Consider the following 24,730-nt stretch of genomic DNA (forward strand, 5'->3'; position numbering starts at 1 on the left):
CTTGTACATCAGAAAATTTACAAATATCTTATAATTTAACAATGTAAATATAATCTGTAGTGAGAAAAATGTAGAAAATTAACTAATGTCCAGGGAATTTGGACATAATCCAAAGTTTAAAAGTAGATGCTAAGGTTGTCTATCAACTTTTGATGTTTAAGGCCATAAGCTATTTTAAAAATATTTTAAAAATGAATCAATTCATACTGAAGTTTGGCCTTACTTGACCATGCTGCGAGCTCCATCAGGGTCCATGGCACTGACTGAACCCACGGTCACGCCCACCATAGCGTCTTCCTTCACCTCCATCAGATAGCTTGCCTTGTCGAACAATGGAGGCTCATCCACATCCTCAACACCGATCCTAACTGTGGCCATGTCTTTGGAACCTGCCGACAAGAAGCGAGGGTCCACCTGGTTGTTCTGAACCTGGATCTCTACCGTGTATGACTGCTTCTTCTCATAATCCAAAGGCTGCAAATGCAAAGAAACAGGAGATGCAGAAGAGATTGAAGAGGACTATTTGTTGAAATGGTAATGGTAGTGCAGTAAACATAAAACTAATGTTAAGACTGTATTGCCAAAAGTTGGGGAGACAAAATATGTACCTGCCAAAAATAACTATGAATTAAAAAATAGACATATACTGTGAGAGACACCTTTCACATTGCAGGCAATCACTTGAAAACATAAAGGTGCAGCTTTCAATATCCATGACAGATTTTCTAATGTTTTGCAGGATGGGACATACAGTACAATTATTGTCTAAAACAAAGGCTGAATTGCTATTTTATTCTTTTACATTGCTGTTTTATTATACTGTACATACTCCTCGTAATGACAGGCTTTACACAATGGAGAACACCACACTACTTGTAAGCCAGCAAGGGAATTATTTGATTCAATTAATAATCTTATTTGATGGCTGCGGGTTTCAGCATCAAAAGCAGGATTCATGGAATGTAAGCGCACAATTTTTTTATTGTATCAGGGCTACAACTGTCTGAATGATGAAGGAATGAAAAGAACATCATATACTGTTACAGAAGAAAAATCTAACATTAATAAAAATGTGATATAAAGCAGCTGACAGATGTAATCTGATGACAAATGATAATAGTTTTTCAGAAGTGCATAATGTGGATGAAATCTTTTCTTTGACACCAGCTGTGACTGCTGCATGGTTGTTGTTTCTAACAAGAACAACGCTTCAGATTAACTTGAGCAGCTCTACATGCACAGCTTTTGCTTCCTTAAAGAAATGCTGGATATTGTCCTCATCTTGTATCCTGCTGACAGAATATCATTATTTCTTTGTTGAAACTTGCAGACTTTCTTTGGTTGTGTCAGCAAAAGGAACAAAAGAATTTCTAAATATCAATTGTGATTGTACATCAGTAAACACACTCTCTGTGAGGACACCATGAATCATTTCTATAATCCAGCTACATAAAAAGCTTCAGTCCTTTGTATTAGTGCCTGCAAAGGCTTGGACTGGGGGTTGTGAAGGTAAAGATGAATACGTTTAATTTGGTTTCTTTCATCTGTCAAGCATGCCCAGGCTTTGCATATTTAAGAGTATGTGTAAAACAGACTACGTGGGCAGGATCCTTATGAGTTGAAAGTGTGGGATCTGCTGAATCATTGCTTTAGAATTAATTAACTTTAACCAATGCCGTGAGAAAAATTGCAAGATAATTAAAGCCAGCCTTATTTGAACATGGGCATTAGAAAAGCAACGGCTTTCATATGGTTTACAATAGATCAGTTTGCTTGTATATTACATTCTGTGATATTTAAACATTTTATGTGCTTTTATATTAGTTGAACTGTTTTCAGAAAACATTATTTTATTGTGATTCCTGCTACTTACTCTTCACCTTACATGCAAAGTTGTTTCACAATCTTTTTCTCACAATAGTTTTCAGATTAATGTGACAAATCTGATTATTACTTGGAGACTGTACTTCACTCGTGCTCCCTCTCACCTTGCTGACAGTGATCACTCCCTCTTGAGTGTCTTTGTCAGTGGAGATCTCAAACATGTCCATGCCGTCTCCACTGACAATTGTGAAATACATCTCTGCATTCTTCCCGATATCTCTGTCAGTGGCTTGAATTCTCCCAACTGTAGTGCCAGACTTGGATGACTCGGAAACTCGGAACTGGTAAATACCTGAAAACACAGAAAAACTGTCAAGTGCCATGTTGCATGTGTTTGCCATACAATAAACTGTAAGTGTATTCTCCGTATTTGAATTGTGATTATTCATTAAAATCATTCCAAATAATTTTGACTCGTCATGAGTATTTTTTTAAAGCTTGGCTTGAGAGTTTTTTTGCACATTGATTACAATGTGCTTATACCAAAAATCCATTAAATGTCAAATATTTACCTTGATTTATCATTTATATTAATGTTGCCAGTATAGTATTTTATCTACAGAAAAATCAAGACCATTTGTGCACAGCTGCTGTGCACAGCCTCATTTAGAAAAAGCACAGTCTATAGATAATGTAAACTACACTACAACGTTTGGGTGTCTAATTATATGTGATTAGGTTTCGATTAGCTCAAGTCACAAGGGAGATCCTTATGAAACTTTCTTTGGCTGAGAAGCCATGTAAGCCAGTCAGTGCTCAGGGCGCTATGCGATCATGGTCTCTTCAGATGAGTCCTCTGACAGAATAATTTTGGTATGACTTGTTTGTAGAAAAATGCCATGGCAGCATGCAAGGCTGTTGCTCACTGCATCGTCTTTCAAAGTAAAGAATAGTTTAAATCCTACAGCTGCTTTAAAGTTTCTGGGTTTGCATTTGTGCTCATAAACAGATTGAACAAATTCATCATATATAGCCAAGTGTATGACATAAGTAAGAATATATATCTCTACTAGATCATCTAAATTCAATGGGGGACATGATCTACATTAATAATACATAATATGTATATGAAACTTTTAATTTTCTCTAATTTGTTCTATATTACATTGTGTAACTGTGTTGGTAATTTACTGTGTTGGTAATTTCAATTTTTGATAGCTTTTAAGCCTGGAAGTCCATCATGTCTCCCTCTCAGGTTTTCTTTGAGCTTTACTTTGAGAATTTGTTTCAGAATTTCATTCTGTAGTCTACTTTAGCAGGTGCTTGTGTTTCTTACTTGATGTCGCCCTGTGAAGCCCTTTGCTGCACAAACAAGCCTGAATTAACAAGCCAGAACATCAACTCTGGAGTCAGTAAGTAGACATTGACTGACTGGTATTTATTCCACCCTTTCATATGGTCAATGAGTCAGATGTGGTGTGACAGAGGATGTAGAGACTGGCACTGTTAAACTGGATTAATAACAGTGATTCACTGGATAAACTGAAAGAAAAACATTCTATTGTCTCAGAACATCATGAAACTTAGGTAGAAAGCAAGAACAAAATAGGACTTCTTGGTCCAAAAATTAAAAAAAAAAAAAAAAGCTGATGGAAGCCAGTCTTTCAGCTAGACTGCTGATGATCACTTAAAAAAGTATTCGCTGGCTGCTATTGCTATTAAGATTTTCTCTCTTTACTGTGAAACAAATGCAGCCGTGGCCTGTATAAAAGAGCAGCTACTCTGAGTAACTGCACACAGTCCAAGCACACAATCATACCTAAATTAATGCAGATAAGATGTCACCATGCTATATGAGCCTGAGGTAGTTTCAGATCAGGATACCTCCATTATTCAGGCTGTGTATGTGTACGCGCACCACCTCAATGATCTAGTGGTGTGTATAAACTACTTGAGTGAGTAATTATAAGCTGCTGAGACACAGCAGGCATCATGCATCCTGGCAGCTACATAGTCCTTACCCAGCCACTGGTTTGGCACTTTTATGTGTGTTTGTGTGTGTGTAGCCCCAGAGAGAGAGAAGGACTGTGAGATAAAGGATGTGCTCATGTGTCTAAACAGTACGCACACATATTATCAGGAGATAGGGGAAGCACACCACCACAGCTGCAGCTGCCAACATCCCAGTATCTTATTTAGCAAAGAATCATTTCACAGCTTCTGTAAGCCATGTGTATTTGCATATGTGTCTCTATATCAGGCTAGCTGCCCCAATGTAGGAAACCTTCGCACATTTAGACCCTGCAACATATTCTAAAATAATATAATCATATGTCTTTGCAAAATGCTAAGACAAACAAGTGGGACCTGGAGAAACCCTGAAGAGCCCAGAGGAAAAGAGAGCAGAAGCAGGTTTCATCTCCACTCAGGTTTCTTTCTGGCTGGTTGGAGATTGTGCTGCCTCTTGGCTCTGACACCAACAGCACTGATTGGAGTCCTGGTGTGACGTGAAATCAATTGACATGCGTGGACCACCATGTGTGTGTGATTGTGTGTGTGTGTATTCTACCTTTGTAAGAACCAGTTTCTGACCTTCGGAGTGAGGACAGAGTTTTGCATTTAACTGACAGGAAACGTATAATATGTAATCAGCAGATGGTCCTCAGTGGAATGAGCAGAAGCATGTGTGTGTGCGTGTGGTGACTTAAACAGAACGATGCTGCCACATGCAATCTGTTCGGCAGATCCTAGGGTGATCTCGTTTTGCACCCTGCTCTCAAGATGGAAGCAGTGGGCAAGTGCACGCTAATGCCGTGCAAAGAGGAGAAGGGAGGTACTGACACTGTGATACAGTTACTATGATTGAACAAGGCAGAGATAGAGAAAGAGGCAGAAAGCAATTAGAAAATGAAGTGATGGCTACAGAAAGCCAGAGAGCCAGAAAACAAAGGGGAGGATCTTCTGCCTCCATGTCAATAACAGGGGATTAGATGAGAAATTTCTGATGTGATTGAAGACAACGGAGCAGCCTTTTACTTCTTTTACACCACTAAGGACACTGAATCACTACTGATGGACACACAAACACACACATTACCATGTGCTAGCACAGACTCTTGATGAAAAGCTGTGACATTTGCAGCAGATGTTGCTCTGCTCAAGCATCAACTGTTATTATGCATCTACTAAACTGAGATTAGCACTGAGTTAAAGTGAACTGCACAAAACAAAGTAGTTGTGACAAATGCTGTGCTGTATCAGAACAGCAAATAAAATGTCATCTTGACATCTAAGAAAAACTAAGAATACCAAGAGACATTTTGTAAAGACATACTGTAGGTACATTAGAAGACTTCCAGAAGAGAACAGAAGAGTGACAATGCAACATATTTTTCTAAGCAACTTAAACACATCCTGTCCATGGCCTAGCCCAACTACGTGCTGTAGAACTCTCATACCACATGATTATCATCAGTACATCAGCAAAATAAATTTGCCCTCACTGTAACCCTGACTTATACAGAAATATTTAAGTAAATGCAGTCTGAGGAGCAGACAGACATTTAAAATAGGCATTTCTTCAAATGTTAATCCACTGCAGAAAAAGATGGAAAATCAGCCTTTTCTCTATGTTGTCGGATTGGTCTGTGAGGTTTCTGCTAACAAGCACCAAGTCATTTGACAATATAATTAACTTATATTAAGCTATTATATACAGTCAAAATGTACAACATAATTTTATTAGACCATATAAGCATAATAAATATCAATTCAAATAATTTGATTCAGGTTATTTGTATAGCGCCAAATCACAATAAAATCATCTCAAGACACTTTACCAAGAATCCCAACAATTCCCTTATGAGCAGCACTTGGTGACAGTGGAGAGGAAAAACTCCCTTTAACAAAAGAAACCTCCAGCAGAACCGGGCTCAGTTTGGGCGGCCATCTGCCTCGACCAGTTGGGGTGAAAACTAAAGAGACCCTCAACGCTAGTTTAAAATGCCAACCTTAAGGCCCTTGTCATTTTCTGGTTACATGTTCTTTTAGCAGTCAATTTTCAGCTAACCATATTACCACAAACTAAATTCCACAAAGTAAAACTTTAGAGCCCCAGAGGGGTCTAGTTTCCTCAGGCCAGTTGCCTGCTTTGCCCTGATCCTGTCTTGGCTTGCAGCACTAAACAGCGACATTTAAAAAATTCATAAGCAACATCTTCCCAGAGACAGCACTCCTGTTACTCTGGATAATCCACAGGACAAGTTTTCACAGGGACTATATCTTCAGCTAAAAGTAGCTACCCTGAAATATGTTGCTGCCAGGTCTGGATTATTCAGTTATCAAACTAACAAAAACTAAACTGACTGTATTGTTATATATAACTGGAGGTTGAGTAAGTAAAAACATGTTACATTGTTATTTTGGTGAAATATTGAAAAACCTGCAGCATTATATCTCCATAATTGGCTTAGCTGTGGTTTATTTACCAAGCTCACATTATAACGTTGGACATATTCCTCAATATCTTTTTTATGAAGGTCTATAGATTAAGTTCCAGACATGAACATTAGATGGCAAAATTGGACAAGCTAATCTGTTCTCACTCTGAACATTAGTTTTACTTAATGAAGTATTCTGGATCCATAAAGGCCTTTATTTATTTATTTATTTATTTATTTATTTATTTGAGCCGACTAGAGTAGATCAGTTGTGATAGGAATCAGTGCCAAAGCCATTTTTCCCTACCTGAAATTCACATGAAAAGTGTGTGTCACTCTGACACATGTGAGAGAAATGCAGCACAGTCATTTTCCTGTTAGGACATCAAGTTCTATGTACTAGTCATGCAGAGTACTACTCAGCCTTTGAAAACAGTTGTATAAGGATGTGTGTGGCTTTAAAGAAAGTCTTTTAAAGCCTGAAAAATAATCATAGCTGATTAGTCAGAAAGCCTGCATAAGAAAACTTTGGGTGTGAAGACTGATAAACATGGGCATTTGCCAGACAAGACCTTGTCTTATGGCAAATGCAGAATGCAGTGTTTCTGGGGTGAACCTCTAGTTATAGTCGGGATACACTGACCTCCACTGCTCTGACTTTTCTTTAAATCTGCCTTCCCAACATAAGAAAAATACAAAATCAGCTGCTGTAAAACTTTCCTTTTTAATGCATGTTAATAACTGATACTTTCAGATACTTGCAGCAATAATATGACATTGTTCCCATCTTTCTCTTTCTAGAAGGGGAAGTTGCAACATGTTAACAGTCCATGTTTTAAGGTATTCATTTTTTTTACCAGTATTAATTAGGACACTGTCTTGTTCCAGCTTGTCAAATACTTTCTCTGTGTTATATGATTGTAAACAGAATGTGTCAGGGTTTTGGACTGATTGTTGTACTAAAGTGATTTGAACATGTTCCTCTGTAATTGTAAATTGTAATGGGTATTTTTTAACTATTTACTGACATCTTAAGAGACTAAATGATTAACTGATTATTCTAAATTGTAATCTACAGGCAGACAATAATGAAGATAATGAAGCCCTAAACTATGGCAGTCTAAACTATAATTTAAGGCTAGATTGTGAGAGGATTTTATTAATAGGAAATAGCTGTTGTTGAATCCACAAGTTATTGCTGTTTAACTTATACACTGTGCTTCTTGATACAAAGCCCACACATTTACAGTAAGTCTGTACCTGTAATTAAGGTTTAATTACATTTAATTAATTAGGTAAGCTTTCGGAGAGGATTAATGTCATTTGGAGTAATTCTCCTGGAAGGACCTACACTGCTGACAAAATCATTTTCCAGAGACGTGTTTCATTTCTTCAGCTGAAGGGACTGGACTTTGAACAGATCAACATGCTGGGAGTAAATGCTGTTCCTGCTGTGATGGACAGGGTGAGTTATAGTGTTAGTTAGAAACCTAATTAGGTCTACTGCATGTCAGCAGTGCAGCAGTTTCTGGCCTTGGATGTATGAGCTGAATATGATTTACTGATCCATAACGATGTTGTGAGCAGGAACTGTGAGCAGAAAAAAGGTCAGTGGAGTACCCAAACTTTCAGTTCATGCTGAATATTGTTTTTATGGATTTGCTTTCTGAGTGACATATGTTGATCCATTATTTGATTCAATTTGACAAGGAACAGGAAAACAGTCTAATGATTTCTTAAAAACCTCTATCTTAACCTTCAATATAATATCAATACTGTAGACGCTATAACATAGAATCTACTGTATTAACTGACCAAAAAGGTTCTTTCAAACACAACAGGTTGTGTTTTGAATGAAAGGCAGCAGCACCTGGCTACCTCTGATACTCCACCTCAAACTGCTCCTAGGAATTTTCTACAATGTCTTCATGTAGCCCATATTATATAGCTCAATAGAACAGGTTATAGCTTAAAATAGAGGAATTTGGTAGCAATATGGCAAAATTATTACAGCAAGATTTGCTAATATTAAAACATTAGTTTGTGGGACATATTTCTGCTTCTGTTCACTGCTGTGGACAAGATGAATGAAGGAACCCAGACTAGTAAAATCAGCATAAGCATCGTTTTCCTTAGTGTGGTTTCTGTGGTCACACACAGAGTCACACTGGCAATTCGAACATCTATCTTTACTTCCAGTGCTACTGCTGCCAAATGTCATGCTTACACCAAGAACAACAGAGCAATTGATCACTGTCTGAAAGCATCTTAACACCTACACCTGAAGATCTATATCAAAGCAATATACCTGCCATGCTTACACTGTATAAATTTACTTAGCCTTCAGAAACAACAGAAAAAATGATGGGCTTTTGGGGGATGTTTTAACATCAGTGTTTTTTCAAACTCAGAATCTCTGCTGTGATTTGGACTAAACTCTTTCTGTATTTATGGCAGATTGAAATGACAAAAAAGACTTTACTTTGATTCAACTTAAACTAACATGGCTTAAAACATGCTGATCTGTTTGCAGTACAGCACAATTATTACAGCAAGTGTTGTCTGCTAACATTAAAACATAATTTAGTAGGCCAAAGAGAAATTCCCTCAGCATTATCTTAGCACTGTTGGCTCCAATTACTAATATGTAGCAAGTGGCCAAGATTTCCATTAGTGTCCCCACACTGTGCTGCTCCTGTAATATCATAAAATGTTCTTGTAAATGGTAACATATCAAAAGCCTTCAGAAGTGACTGTTGTGTGTTAAAGGTGTTTTTGTGAATTTGCCTCTAGTACTCACTTTTAATATAACGTGGCCTGTGCTGTCATTTGAATGCAGCACCTTATTGATTCCTGAGGGGAAATATGATTTGTGAATATAAAATGTGTGAAATTTTAGCTATTCTCGTGTTGTGTTTCCACATTGTCTGTTCCTTCTGCAGCCAAGTAAGTGCTTTTCAATTTAAAGTTGACTATAGAAGTTAAAGGTTAACAGAAACAATCTCAGAAAGAAACTTCTTCAGACATGATTACATTAATTTAATTCCAGTGGAAATGTTGTTCATTTCTAACACGGTATAGAAAAGCATCACAGTTACTCAGCCATTTCCTGCTTTTGAACTCCACAATTAATGCGTGGGTGTGACTCATTTTCATGCAATTTGTCCTCCTTCAGTGCCATTGGCTTACTCTGAGTGAAGCGCGGAGGGTTGTCGTTGACATCAGTGAGAGTGATGTTAACCACCGTGGTCCCTGTGAGCCCTCCTCTCTGTCCAGCCATGTCTTTGGCTTCAATCACCACCTGGTAGTGTTCCCTCTGCTCACGGTCCATGTCACCAGGACCCAAGGCTGTCCGGATCACACCTGAACAAAAATAACACAGCTTCTGTCATTTGACTTTTGCTCCTAATTTTCTCTTTTCACCAGAAACTTTAAGTTCATAAGCCAGAAATTTGTACTTTGCGTTCATGTTTTTGTTTGTCTTCACTTTCCACTTTCTGCATGACAGAACATGGTACAACTCTCCCTCCAGCCAGCAGTAATCTGAAAAGGGCCCTGACTCTTCTATTCATTAGAAACAAACAGATGAGCAGACAGAGAGAGATTACTGTGCTGATTATCTAAATGAATGGCTGCCTTTTTTATTTACAAAGAAAGTACATGAGATCGGGAAAAGGCTGAGTTTAGTTGTGTTTTATTTTATGATAACAGACATTCCAACAAACCCATGTGTCTTTTTCTTTTGTCAGTGTGGCAGTAGCATAAATATGCAGGGTGAAGGTAAACTAAGTGCATATTTTCTTTGCATTACTAGTTCTTTGTAGCTTCTTAGGTAGAAGGAAATAAATGCATTGGCTTAAAATGAGATATGGAGCTGCAACAAAAGGCAGCTTGCTCCTGTAACCTGAGACATGGACGATTCACACTGTTTACACTAATTAAATTCTTGTGTTGGTACAGGCACTGGTGGAAAGTATCAATTGGCAAGTCTGATAAAATCAATGTGATAGAATGAATATGGAGGAGTGGGCTCCAAAAGTGGTACTAGTAGAAATTAAAGTTAGCATTCCATCTATAAATGAGATGCCATATTTATTATTATTTTGTAGGTTTAAGTAGCACAGTAGGCTGTGGATGGAGTGGTTTTGTTCCTCTTTTTCTGCTATGTCATGCCCTCACTGTGCCAAAGTGCACTTATTTAGTTATACACTGTTAAAACTACCAGTCTCACTTGTTGAGATATGTTAGTTTGCTGTCTTACCCAGAGTCAAATATAAAGACTGATACCAGTTTCATCTCTGAATGAATATGTGTTGGGTTCTAACTGGAAAATGTAGGAAGATATGTCTGCTCCTTAAACTCAGGTTTGGTATTGGTAATTGGTAAAACAGAACTTATATTGTGTTGAAACCAATATCATAAAACTGTAAACAAAACTCTATGTATTGGGATTTAAAGTTTGATTTCCTTAAGATTACCTGTGTTTGGATCCACAGAGAAGTATGGGTGTCCCTGACTGATGCTGTAGACCAGTTTGGCACTGTTGCCATACATACTGTCATCAGCATCTGTAGCTGTCACCTGGATCACTGATGTACCTGAAAGAGAGGCGTTTGCATTTACTCTTATCACTCTATTACTGACAACTTTATTTTCACAACAGTTGGATTATTCCTGCAATGGTGATTCACATACAGTACATTATTTCACAATTATAAAATAAAAGAGAACAATTAGAAGTGCCCAATTTGTCTTCCCTTAGGTCCAGTGCTTGTCCTTACCAATATCAGACCTCTCAGGTACACTGCCGGTGTACACCTCTTTGATGAACTGAGGTTCGTTATCGTTGATGTCATGGAGTTTGATAGTGAACTCGGTCTCCGGCTCCAGCTTTTGACCTGTCCGTTTGTTGACCACTGTGGCTCTGAGGATGTAAAAAGGCTTTTCCTCACGATCTAGGCGGCGAGTGGCGTGCAAGTCACCGTTATTCTCATCGATGACAAAGATGGTGCCGGCCCCCTCGCCAGACAAAACATATTTGACTAAGCCATTACCATGATCCTGGTCTGACTGGAGCTGTGGATGGACACACACATATTTAAGTGCCTGGTTATTATGCATTGTGTGAATGTTACATTAGAGTATTTCAGAGCTTTAGCATACTAAATTTTAATGGCATTGTAAGGTAGAAAGACTGTCCTGCAAACTGAACACCTGTAAATGTACATTCTTAGAATTTTAATTTTACTTTCTATCTCTACATTTATGGTGTTCCAACATGCAGAGAAACTGTTCTCTCCAGACAAACAGCAGCACTGGTAATTCTTCCAAACACCTTAAATAACTTAGTTTATGTTTACATTTTCCAGACAAGTGACCACTTGTGATCATCACCTATTGCCTTTCAGAGGCGAATGCCAAAGTAGAGTTACCTTATTGATTTTGTGAACAAAAAGAGTGGTTTAGTTTCTTGCTTCCTATTGACAGTTAATGTTGGTTACTTAAGAAGTATTTTATTTTATACCTATATAATATATAGTTTTAGGGCAGCATGGTGGTGCAGTGGTTTGCACTATTGCCCTGTAGAAACTTAACTTGGTATTGACAATGGATGATTAGATATTATATATTTTTCTTAAACCAATGCCCTGTGCAGAGGGCTGTCAGATTGGAACATGATCATATGGTTTGGAAGGTACTGATTTCTTAAATAATTAGTCACTGGGTTTCAAGGACTTGGACATGTGAGAACAAGTGTCTTTAACATTGCTTTTCTTCGTCAGCAGACTAAAATGAATTAGTGCAGTGAGCCAGTGCTCATTAGTAGAACCTCTGGACATTTTCAATTTACTGTGTCAGTGAAGAACATGAAACTCTACAGCTCATTACTGTATTACAATACATTACTACATATGGACCAATCAGACATGGTGTTTTAGTCTTTTCAGCTTCACTTCAGTAGGCTGAAATCCAATATAGTTAATAATAAATATAATCTCCTTCTACTAATGAAGAAGGAAATACCATATACGTATGAAAGAAAAAAAAAGAGGATGAAAACACCAGTAGATGATACTGGCAAGTTTATATAAGATGGAGCAGAAGGCAAAAACACAAAAGAAAGTCCAAGAGTCAGCTCTAGATTGAGAAACAAACCAAAAATGTTCAGAAGGCAAAAAACTAGGGTTGAAAATGAAGAAACAGCAGCAGAAAGTCTGAGTTTGTGTTGTGCCTGAAGGAATAAACATCTATCGGATCTGCTGTGAGATCTGCTACTTTTACTCTGATACCTGCAGCAATAACCCAGCGTGCTTTCGCTCGTCTTGTATCACTCGACCTCAAGTGGCTCACTGTTCACCTTTCATCCCTTCATCCCTGCTTTACTCCTTCAGGCCAGGTGTTTCAGTGAAGCCTCTGATTACACACATCCATGTGAGAATTATTATAGCTGCTACTTTTTTCACTACCTGTGGAATGTGTGAAATACAAACACTGACTGGTTAGATTTATGTTGAGCCTATAAAACATCTAATCAAAACTTCTACCTCTTAGATGCTGGATATGATCTAATCACATACTATATGTGCTTAAGAACTGATTCCACTGGTCCATAATCTGAACTGATTCTAAGGACTTTATTTTTATGCTGCCACACAGCACAAGGTACAGTGGTGGACCAGTGCAGTGGTATTTTTCTGTAGCCCACTGAGGTTATTTCCTTGACTGTACTGATTTAGTATCTCTGTGAGAGGCACAGCAGAGTTTGGAGCTACATTCACCATTTGCTTCAGATATCTATCACATTTACAATGTGTAAATGGAATGACTTTGGACACTGTCAAAGTTTTGTGCATCCAGCACCAGACTGTTTCATACAATAGACATCTTTGTTCTCACATGTAAAAGCAGTGTAAGAGAAGAAGAAGGTAGTGGTGGATTTCATGGTGGAGGTTTAATCCACAAGTAAGCTGAAAAGCAAATCCAGATGTTGACTGTTCTGACTATTCTGACTGTGGACATTGGATCATTAATACTGGTGTGACTACTGTCAAACAACATTAGCTGACTTACCTGCACATTTGCAAGGTTACAAGCTACTGTAACTGATGCACTATTTTAGTTTAAGTAGCGATAAAATACCAAACCTGTGCAGTATTATCATTTTATTACAATTATTATTCTTCATTAACAAATCAAAGAAAAGTCAGTTGTGTGTTTACAGTAGACATAAGGGTAACTTTGCTCCACATGGCAAATTAACAAACCACTGCTAAGCTGAATGCAGTTTTATGATGGCGTTACACATATTGGCCATGCAGCTACACAGAGAATTTATGGACACATTTATGGACAGTGAATTCAGGCAAATCCTCAATAACTGGAAATCTGTTCTTCCATAGATGGATGTACAACCAGGTTCAGGTGACACTACCTGCATTGCTCATATCAACCCAATATTCAATTTGAATAATGTTATAAAGCCGTGGATCAATTTAACCCTCTTATTAGATTATTGATTCTGTGATTGGATGTTACACTTGCTATTTGTTTGACAGCACAAAGAGGAAGAGAGGAGGACAGTGATAGAGATAAGGGAAGAGAGCAGCATTTAGTCACCAGATATATGACTGGGCATAAGGCTCTGTATAAATGTCACATTCTCCTTTGGGGCTGAGCACTTTGAAAAGTCTGATACTGCAATCACTCCTGCTCAGATCTGTCAGTTATCAGCAGGCGTCTTTCCATGTAAAACAGGCAAATCTAGGCTGAATTAAATGTCAAAACTAATTTTGGAAACAATTAAAAAATATATATATATATTATTAATATAATTAATATATTAATGTTACTTTCACTATACATATGGCACTAAGGATTGTTAATAATAATATTCTTTATGTATTAACATGGTGATTGTTAAATCTATAATGTGCAAAGTAATTCCAGAGACATCATTTGCTGGGTTTGATGACAATCTTGTGCCACATGCTGGAATGCTCAGGATTTCACCTCTGCAGGAATATAAGATGGGGCAGAGAGCTTATCTGTTCTACCAAACCTCAGGAACAGAACTTCATTCTGAACCATAGATGGTGAACACTACAGCTCTGCAGTGCTCTATGCGTATAGGGACTTGGCAAATACCGTAGCTGTACATTATCTTGTGACACTTATGGAATGTATAAGCTCCAGATATGTGCAAAAAGGATCAAAGATCTATCAGTCATCATCCACTAACACAGCAAAAACACTAGGCTCATGTTTCATTTATTCAGTGACTTTTTTTATTACGGAATCTGCAGTTAAAGATACAGGACTTTGTTAAAAACAGAAAAAAAGTGAGCTTTGCATGAGCTCACAGCATGAGCTCTTCTCATAACCAATAACTCAATGACTAGGTCAGCTTCTGAGCCCTCTGAACTTCAAACCTCACTTTCCTGTCCATACCAATAAATGTTCGTGAAAAACAGGAAAGGTGATTCAAGACCTTTTCTTCTTCCACTTCAAAAAATCCAAATCTGCAGACAGCCTCTTGGGAGTTCTGACAAGGAGAGGATTTCCCTATTTCTTACAATGCCAAAATCCTTTTTTTCAGGAAGACTGCCTATTCCACATACTTAACATGGGATCTAAACATATCCAAGGCCCTGCCCTTCTTCATCTTTCTGGGCGTTGATTTTGATGACATTATGCCCTTATGCCCTGCTTAGTGTGACACTGATTTCATTTGGTTTATGCACGTGACCACCAGAGCAGTAACAAAAACAGAACATAAAGTGTGAGGTTTTGGGCCACCACACAATTCAATACACCTTGGCACACCTTCCAACATAGCCAAAGTCCAGGCCTCTATAAGATCTCCTAGCCTGCATTATTTATTTTTTTTCAGCAATAAAAATAGCTCTGATCTTGTGCTTAGCGATAACTGTTTCCATGGTTGAAAAATATGACAGAGCTTTGTAGGTGTGATTAAAGCAATGTGATCAGCCAGTGCCAGAGCCAGAAAAACCTACAAAAATAGAGACAAGCACAGATGAGATGTAAAGGTGACTGTGAGGTGATATACAGACATGACCACTTCACATTGAAACAACAATGCTCAAATATTCTGACAGCTGTTCTCTAGTGTGGATGAAGCATCAGAGCCACTGCACTGTATCTCACAAAATGCAACCATACTATGTCTTTACGTTATGTTGCCTGTCAATGACCCTCCCTCTCAATCAGGTGCAGATTTTCTGTTCTTAACTTGTAGTTTCCAAGCCCAAGTTCTTTGGTATGAAAAACTGGGGTAGATCTCATAGACAGATGGCTGACAAATGAATGACAGAATTTACAGCAGATTTTATCAAGAGTAGCCAAGCATTAAACTCCAGTGCTATAACTTCAGTAACAAATACTGGAATGCTGCACTAAACTGAATTAAAATAACTTCTCTAGCGGAGTAATGATTTTAATAAAACTTTACATGCTCTTTTAGTGGCTGATGGATAATTTTCTGGGGCCAACCAAACCATTTTGAACAGAATTTTGCACAATTCAGATGAGACTGAGGGAACAATTAGACACTTCTACACTTGCAACACTTTTTAAAGACAGTAAAAAGCTATTTTTCCCTCAGGGTCTCCCTGGCTCACTGCTGATAACCCTCCACTTAACCACACACCCGCACCCCCCCCCCCCCCCCCCCCCACACACACACACACACACACTCATTGCAAATCAGGGGAGGGGAGGGATGGGTCACAATTCAGTTGCCACCAAGGCCACACAGCTACAGAAACAGATGCTGCTGCTGTGTGGCCTTACCATAATCTTCAGTTCCATGAAGAAACTATACTTCACATAGTGTGTTTAATTCCCAGCTCCTCCTCCAGCTTATGATGATATGGGAAAATTTAGATGTTATGTTTTTTCTTGAGTGAGTGAGGAATTGTTGAACAGATTGCAGAGCAGATGCAGTATAACTCAGCATAAATTCAGGCTGACAGTCAAAGGAAAAATGTGTGAAAACTGAAAACTACCAACTTCAAGAGCAGTAAGAACAAAGGTGATTATGTCAAAATAATGTCTCTTCTTTCTACTTTCTTTTTTTCTCTAGTTTTTGAGTATTGCTTCTATGTTCATGTGTCAATTAGGCCACATGACAAAAAGACATTCTCAGTATTTGTAGTTTCTGATGTTTTGTATTTTTATATATTTTTCTCTGAAACACCTTGTGCCATTCAGATAGAAAAGCAAAGGCTATAAAGTCATACTGAGGACAGACCTGGTCATTCACATGCTAAAATACTTGATTCTAAGGATATTTTCTGGTTGTCAGCAGTGGTGCAGGTGTGTGTTTGTCTTCTGCAAATCCACTAAATCTCATGTAATTTCAAATCAATGTCATTCAGTATTTTTGGAATAAAGTAAGTTTGGTTTCTGGCTGTGTGTATTCTGCTGGGTTTAGGATCTTCTGATCAACAATAGTGGAAGAATTTCTGAGGCATTTTTTGCTTTTATTTGATAGTAGTGAAGGGAGAATCATTGTAACAGGGGGGTCATTACTGCATACCAGTTTCTATTGGAGTACTCAAGGTAGAATATTGAGGTTTCTTGAAAGTGTGATCCATGTTTATCCAGCTGTTTTAAATATGCATATATTTTTCACGAGTCAAACAAAATACTCAACACTTACAACTCATCATACTACAATCTTTAATGCTGAAAAAATGCATAGCACACTGAATAATATACAATACAAAGTCCTGCAGGCTTTTTTCATTCTGTAAAACAAGTTCCAGTTGCTTTAACACTTGGTCCATGTAGAAAAAAATTATATTTGCGAAATTAGTTTCTCATATGAGAAATTCACTCTATCAGGACGCATACTGAGATTGCGAACCCTAACCTTGTAGGTAAAGGATAGAGCCTTTTATCAAAATTAACCACTACACAGCCTGTTCTTTTTCATTTAAGATTTTGCTGGTCCAAACAAATTTCCCCTTGTGGGATAAAACAAGTAATTTGTACCCATAACTAGCTATACTAAAGACTACCTTTCAGACATTTTTACTCTTTGAATTATCCTGTACATTTTCACTGTCTACTTCTCTGTAGACCTTCTTTCTGCCACCTCTCACCTTTTCTTAGACCTGACTTTTTGCTCGCATTTCTTTCCTGTTGTTCTTTTGTTCTACCTGTCCTCTTCTTGTCAACACCTTTTGTGTGAATATTTTCACATTACAAAGCCTATATTTATTTTCTCTGTTGATTCCCTTTCTTTATTTCCATTGCTTCCTCTTCCATTTACCCTTTCCCCCCTTCACTCTCTTTTTTCCCTTTATCCCTCTCTGTCTCCTTTTGATCCTTGCTGCCTTTTCTCTCCAGCAGTGTTCAGTCTGATTTGATCTGTCAGTCTGCAGGGCTGCAACACCTCCATGCTTTCACCTAACACTAGCTGACGAAGCCTGCGGACATTTCACCACAGTACATTTTCAGAGTGGTGTATGATTCTGGGATCCTTGTGTGTCCCCGATCAGTGTCTCTGCTACCATACCATACTGCTGTCCTTATCAATTTTGATATTCATGCTGAGAATGAGGGCGGTGTGCTGATAAAGTGGTTAGCAGTAACGCCTTCTGGTTCTGAGTTTGCATGTTCTCCCCCATGTCTGTGTGGGTTTACTTTGGGTACTCTAGTTTCTTCCCACAGTAAAAACACAGGTGTACCCAGCCTCTATATGGCATATGGCATTTGAATTGAACATTTAATAATTTTTCCCCAAAATCCTATTTTGTCAGATCATTTTTAATAACTTTTGAATTTAACCCTCTGGGGTCTGAGGGGGTTTTGGGGCCCTGGACAAGTTTTGACATGCCCTGACATTTTTGCTTTTTTCAGTGTCTTTTAAACATATTAATGTCTAAAGTCTAATAACACTGTAATCAGCACAAAATTGGCTACAATAATATGTGAGCAGCAAGTTTATACATGATTGTGTTTTTGAGAAAAAAGTGTTTATGCATGGCTAGTGAAAAACTACAATTTTCACTGAAATAAGACCATAAAACACAAACAGAACATTGGTTCACAAGACTTTGGAGAACTGTATCTTTTGGCCTAGAGTGTTTGTTTCAAAATGTGAAAGTCAACTTTCATTCACCAAAAAAAATACACTGATGTAATTTTTCTAAGACACTTTTTGTTTAGAAAAGACATATGCAGGAAGGTGTGTCCGATCATGAATAATCATGTACTTTACCTGAGAAGACAAAAACCCACATAATGAGCTGCATAATAAGCCTTTCAGTCAGCAATGTGGATGAGAGAGAGCACACTCTGTCTGCTTTCTTTATTTAACAAAAGCACAGTGTTTTGTTGTTATTGTGAGTGTATACAAATAAAACCAGGCCCTTTACATACTCGAATGATATATTGCTCTTATCTGTACATTCAAAACTGACAGAGTAAGTTTGTTTCGGCGTTAGATGCCACAAAAGGCGCCGGCGCATTCGTCGACCCCCGAGGGTTAAAATAATTGATCATGCAGCATTTAGGAGAAAATTCTACTATAGCAGATGTTTGTCTGACAATGCTGTTAATAAATCTAAGAAAATTATTCCATCTTTATTTACTTCTACACCATGTGCCAACACAGTGGAGGGCAGCTGCCTCAATCCTACTCCCTATCAAGTTGATTATGGTAGGGAGTATGTCATGTTGTTGACAGTGCTGTGGCACCTCTGAAAAAGAAGTTAGGGAATCAGAGGAGATTAGCTCCATGGTACAGTTCATCCATCTATCCCTCCATTATCTATACCCGCTTATTCCTTAACCAGGGTCACAGGAATCTGCTGGAGCCTATCCCAGCTCTCTTTTGGGTGAAAGGCAGGGGTACACCCTGGACAGGTCACCAGCCTATCACAGGGCCACATAGAGACAAACAACAACACACACTCACTCCTATCGGCTGGTACAGTTCACATGTCCGTAACTTAAAGCAGTCATCACGAAGGCTGGAAAGGAAGTGGCGAATTTTATCTAGCCTGGAAAAGCAGTCTACTAACATATAAAAAAGCTCTCTGTAAAGCCAGAACAACATACTATTCATCACTAATAGAGGAAAATAAGAACAATCCCAGGTTTCTTTTCAGCACTGTAGCCAGGCTGACAAAGTCACAGCTTTTTTGAGCCGAATGTTCCCTTAGCTTAACAATTAGAGATAAAATTATCAGATGCTTCCTATACCTGCAATAAATGAATCTTCTACTACAGTAGCTCTTGAATCATCTGTAGGACCTCAGTTATGTTTAGACTGCTTCTCTCCCATAGATCTCTCTGAATTTACATCAGTGGTTGCTTCATCGAAATCATCAACGCGTCTCTTAGACCCCATCCCGACTAGACTGCTTAAAGGCACCCTGCCATTAATGAACTCATCTTTATTGGACTTGGTAAATTTATCTCTAGTATCAGGCTACGTACCACAGGCCTTTAAGACTGCAGTAATCAAACCTTTACTCAAAATCCTAGTCTTGATCCAGGAGTCTTGGCTAATTATAGACCAATATCCAACCTGCCATTTATTTCTAAAATCCTAGAAAAAGCTGTTGCTAAGCAGCTATCAGACCACTTACACAGGAATGAACTATTTGAAGATTTTCAATCAGGATTTAGAGCACATCATAGTACAGAAACAGCACTGTTGAAAGTTACCAACGATCTTCTCTTAGCCTCAGATAATGGACTTGTTTCAATACTTGTCCTCCTAGACCTTAGTGCTGCATTTGAAACTATCGACCACAGCATTTTATTACTGAGATTGGAGCATGTGATTTGAATCAAAGGACCTGCACATTGTTCATTTGTTGTTTATTGTTGCTGTTCTTTTCTCTCTGCTCTATCCACTCACCCCAACCGGTCGAGGCAGATGGCCGCCCAAACTGAGCCCGGTTCTGCTGGAGGTTTCTTCCGTTAAAGAGAGTTTTTCCTCTCCACTGTCACCATGTGCTGCTCATAAGGGATTTGTTGGGTTTCTGTTTTTGTAAAGTGCCTTGAGACTATTATATTGTGATATGGCATTATACAAATAAAATAAACTGAACTGAATTGAAATCATATTGATTCATTTTTTGTCAGGTTTAACTTGACCTGGTGGTGCAACCAGTGGAGTACACTGGAGCCCGGAGGATGTCAGGGGCCCATGTGGTGGTTTGAATCCAAAGATATCTGGTTTACAGGATAGGAATTGCAGTGTGAGCTTTCAGTGGTGCAAGTAGTCTATTGCAATTGTATACTTTGCATTTGGCTAAAATGGTTGTGTGTATGGATGTGCAGGATGTGGATGGATCTGAATTATGGATGTGTGTTCAGGGTAGGGAAACAAAATTGCAAATTTGCAAAGGTACCAATCACTGGGGCTGCAGCTATCAGTCATTTTGTGAGTTGAGTATTCTACCAAATATTTCAGCGATTACTTGCGTAATCGGATAAGATATACTTTTGCATTTTTAAACAATAATACTATAGTGTAATGCATGACAGAAACGACAGGTTACTTTGAAATGTCGTTACCTTGTGTCGGCTCTGCTGGGTGAGCTGGTCTGGTTCACAACTAGATGCTTTCTGTTCAGATGTTAAAGCATTGGAGAAGTGCTGTTGTGGGGTGCTTGTTTACAATACACGCACTGCACCGTGTTGTCACCTTTTTTAAGTCTGAAACGATCCCAAACTTTGGACATTTTCTGCTTTTTGCTTTCTACCATAGTGCCAACTTTGAAATGGAAAGGAACAATGATCCCTAGGCGAGGCAGGTCTGATAATGCAAGTGATAGTAATTAAACAAATACTTGAGGCAAAGAATTTGCTTTGAGGATTTTTTGTAATCGAGTTCCTCGATTTACTCGTGTAATTGTTGCAGCCCTACCAATCACCATTATGTTGCCGTATACTAAATGGCTACTGACACACACACTGATATATCTTCAGTACACCAAAATTACTAGAAATTCAAAACGGAAGGAACACAGAAGAATAGAGGGAAAGGCAAAGCAATTGAAGATAAGACATCAAACTGTCCCTCCTTGAAATGTGTCCACACTTGAGAACCACGTAATTACCCGACAAAGGCAAAGTACATTTTCTGTAATATACAGTTTTGTGCCAATGTTCTGTTATTTTCATCAATTATAGTATTACTCAGTTCTACTATACTGAACTTACATATTACAGGAAAAATTTCCCACATAAAACAAATGTAAGAGTTCTGCTATTCTAATAATAAAACAGCTAAACATTTTAAGAACCTGGAGCTGATTTGACTGAAGAACCTGCTGGTCAACTATACCAACTATGTTGTACATGTACAAAGCATTTAGGCAAATACATACTAAGATTTGAGAATGATAACGTTTCAAAGTCATCACCTTGGCTCTGCAAATTTCCCATTTCATGATACTGGATGTGTTTGAATATATTTGGTTATTATGTTTTCCAAGTATGATATTCTTAAACCATATCATGTGATTATTATTATTTTTGTCACTGTAGTCATATAATCTGTTGGATATGACAACACCATACGTGTCAATTTAACTGTTGGTGTCCATGAACTTAAAGACCAGTAGGTCAGTTGGAGGTAAATCTTGTTCCCAAACTCCCAGCAATCAACTAGATTCGTGCAATGTAATTGTTACTAATATCATTGACCAAACTACAAAATGCGGAACCAAGATGTATTAAACCAGCATTATCTTTTAAGTTTTGGATGAATATAGTTGACTGTGCACATGAATGCACCACATCACATAGACACAAAGCCACTTTTGTTAGGGTTTTCTGTTTTGGTCTTCTAAATATTCTAAATACTGAGGTTCAACTCCCACAAATGGTGCTGGATTGAAACATGATGAAAACAGCTCAGTCCTGTGCTGTTTGTTATTTATTGTCTGCACTATACTTGCAGGCAACAGGATGATGTAAAGCAGCACACATCTAAAGGTAGTGTTTGCTGCATGGCTGGATAACTGCACATGAATAAACTGAATCGGGATCAGATGAACATTTTGTATTGAACAACTGTTAAATGTCTGCCCTCCATGTTGTCAAACGTAGACCCATGGTATTAATGTTTTTCTAACCATATTGTTGCCTCTGCTAAACACTTCAAGGTAGCTGCTAATCTGGCTCTGAACCATATTGCTTTCACTAAAGCATATCTGAAGCACCCAGCAGATCCCCTGCAGTTAGGGCAACAGCCCAGCAGGGAGGAGAAGTGTGCTGTACTCTCTGTGTTTACCTCAATCATGGCAAACTCATGTTTCTTTCAAAGTTTACTTTGTTTTTGTGCTGTCAGACAGCAGCCTTCATACAGAGCAGCACAATACCTCCCGGCATCTGGCTGCTGATCAAACAGCCAAACACTAACTATCATCATGCTGCACTGTGTGCTAACTTCACTAATAGGCCTACGAGTGAGAATCTCCTCTAGATATTAAACACAGCAGCCAGTTAGATGGAAAATCCCTGCATGACCCTACTATCTCCGTACGAAGTGAGTGAACAGCATACACCTTATTACCAGTGGAAATACATCAGCAAAAATGTTTCATGTTGCAGCCTCACATATGAATAACTGGATGAAACAACATCCTAAATACTGCTGAGTTTGTAAATATGTTTTTTTCCTTCACACAATTTGTATGAGGCACATTGTATTCATTGTGTTCACTTGAGTATATCAATAGATGCCATTCATTCATAAGAGTCATTGCCATGACACTGCCTCAGAAACTTTCACATTCAAATAAGCATTACAACCACATTTGTAATCTGCAAAGTAAAAGCTGTCTTTAGAATCTAGACATTCCACTTTGTAGAACAAATGTCAAATTTGGTTTATGAATGTCATAGACAAATATTATTTCTTTGTATAACAGTTTAAAGCCTTCTTACGTGCTGTAAAGCTAAGAAGTGCAGATTAATGAAAAACCGATAGTTTGGTCTGTAACTCTTCATGTGAAAACTGTATTAAATGGTAGATGCACCCCAGCATTTAAACAAACTTGTAATAATCATCAGCAGTGGTAATTTATTATGGATGCAGGCACAGAAGTCATGAGTAAAATTAGAGGATGATTAAACTTGGTATAAATTCATAATAATAAAGTCAGTAATTTAGAAAAACATGACTGATGAGTGTCTTTCCAACTAATCAAAGGAATTTTCTTTTATACCACATGGGACTGTCATTATTCATTGTAATGGAAAATCGGGAGGCAGTGGCACAGCTCTTACCTTGCCAATGTACTGATAGTCAGTGCCTGTATACTCCTCCTGCAAGAAAAACTGATTCCACATCCAGCCTCTTCTCACTCTTTTGAGCATCTTCTCCCCTCTGCTCACTGTTTCTGCTGTCTTTATCTTCTGTCTGCTCAAAGACATTGCATCCAGAGACAGGCTCAGGCAAAGCCATATGATGCCCAGTAAAATAGTCCTCATGTTGATGTGTAGGAAAGTGGAGGATTGGTCGCAAATGCTCTATGTTTCCAGCTGGATCACGTTCAACTGGGAGATGTCATAGTCCTTCACCTTCTGACTGACCAGACAATACAGCTGCAAGAGAGGTAGACACATATAGGTGAGCGCATGGCTGGACTAAACATTACAACACTGAATTCTAGATTTAATAAAATTGCATTTTCAGGGCAGTATGTGGATTTCTTGGTAAACAGTTCTATGTATAGAATATCAATCTTAATAATTTGGAAATGTATGCAAATCAAGTTGTGGTAAATAGAAACACTACAGAAACAAACAGCTTCTTAACATTTGCAGTTGCAGCACAGGTGCACCACCCTGAAAGGAGCAACCTATGTGAAATGATATTGGTTAAATACAGCTCTTTCCTTTGATGTATATGAATTTGATGCCTGAATGGAGCAAAATGTAATAGAAGTGAAGAGATGTAAGACCTATACATAAATGATGCTGTGGGATTCACAAGACCTTCACCCAACAAAGAACTAAAATTTAAAACTTAGTACAGATCCAGTCTCTGAATTACAATTTCTTAGTTTACACTGACAAGCTCCAAGCATGAAGAGACAGAAATACTGTACTCATGAATGTAGTAATCCAGTCTACACTCATTCAGTGCATCATCCTGTAGTATAAAACATGGTTAATGTGAATTTTTTTTTTTTTTCAACAATAAAGATCTGACTGAAACATTAAGCCTGTTGAGGTAAATAAAGGTCTTATCCGGTATTTCACAATTTATACATGTCACAGAGGCACTGATTTTGTTCTTGTTGCTTCCTGTTTTGTGAATATTCCCATTTACCACTGTAGTCTCACTGTAAACAAAGATTTATTTTTGCCTGGCATGAATAGGATGGCACATAGATGCATTCAACACTCACACCGCCCAGCCGTATACTCATTAACAACACACACAGAAGGATGTTTAACAAAAGCAATAG

At 38.1% G+C, this 24,730-nt stretch overlaps 1 protein-coding gene across 2 annotated transcripts in view; it reads right to left on the reverse strand.

Annotated features, from left to right (window-relative positions):
* The window catches only part of LOC113133949 (cadherin-6-like), a 70,959-nt gene that overhangs the window by 20,814 nt on the left and 25,415 nt on the right, over window positions 1-24,730 (reverse strand). Inside the window, exons 1-6 of one of the 2 annotated variants that reach the window (XM_026313026.1) lie at window positions 23,544-23,747; window positions 11,045-11,339; window positions 10,742-10,861; window positions 9,453-9,626; window positions 1,989-2,176; window positions 224-474 (exon numbers count right to left, since the gene is read on the reverse strand). In XM_026313026.1, coding sequence (XP_026168811.1) covers window positions 224-474; window positions 1,989-2,176; window positions 9,453-9,626; window positions 10,742-10,861; window positions 11,045-11,339; window positions 23,544-23,747 — 1,232 coding nt within the window. Of the gene's footprint in view, window positions 1-223; window positions 475-1,988; window positions 2,177-9,452; window positions 9,627-10,741; window positions 10,862-11,044; window positions 11,340-23,543; window positions 23,862-24,730 lie in introns of those variants that run through there. The other variant, XM_026313025.1, reaches the window with a different exon arrangement.

This window comes from Mastacembelus armatus, chromosome 17 (genome assembly GCF_900324485.2).
Source record: "Mastacembelus armatus chromosome 17, fMasArm1.2, whole genome shotgun sequence".
Lineage (NCBI taxonomy): Eukaryota > Metazoa > Chordata > Actinopteri > Synbranchiformes > Mastacembelidae > Mastacembelus > Mastacembelus armatus.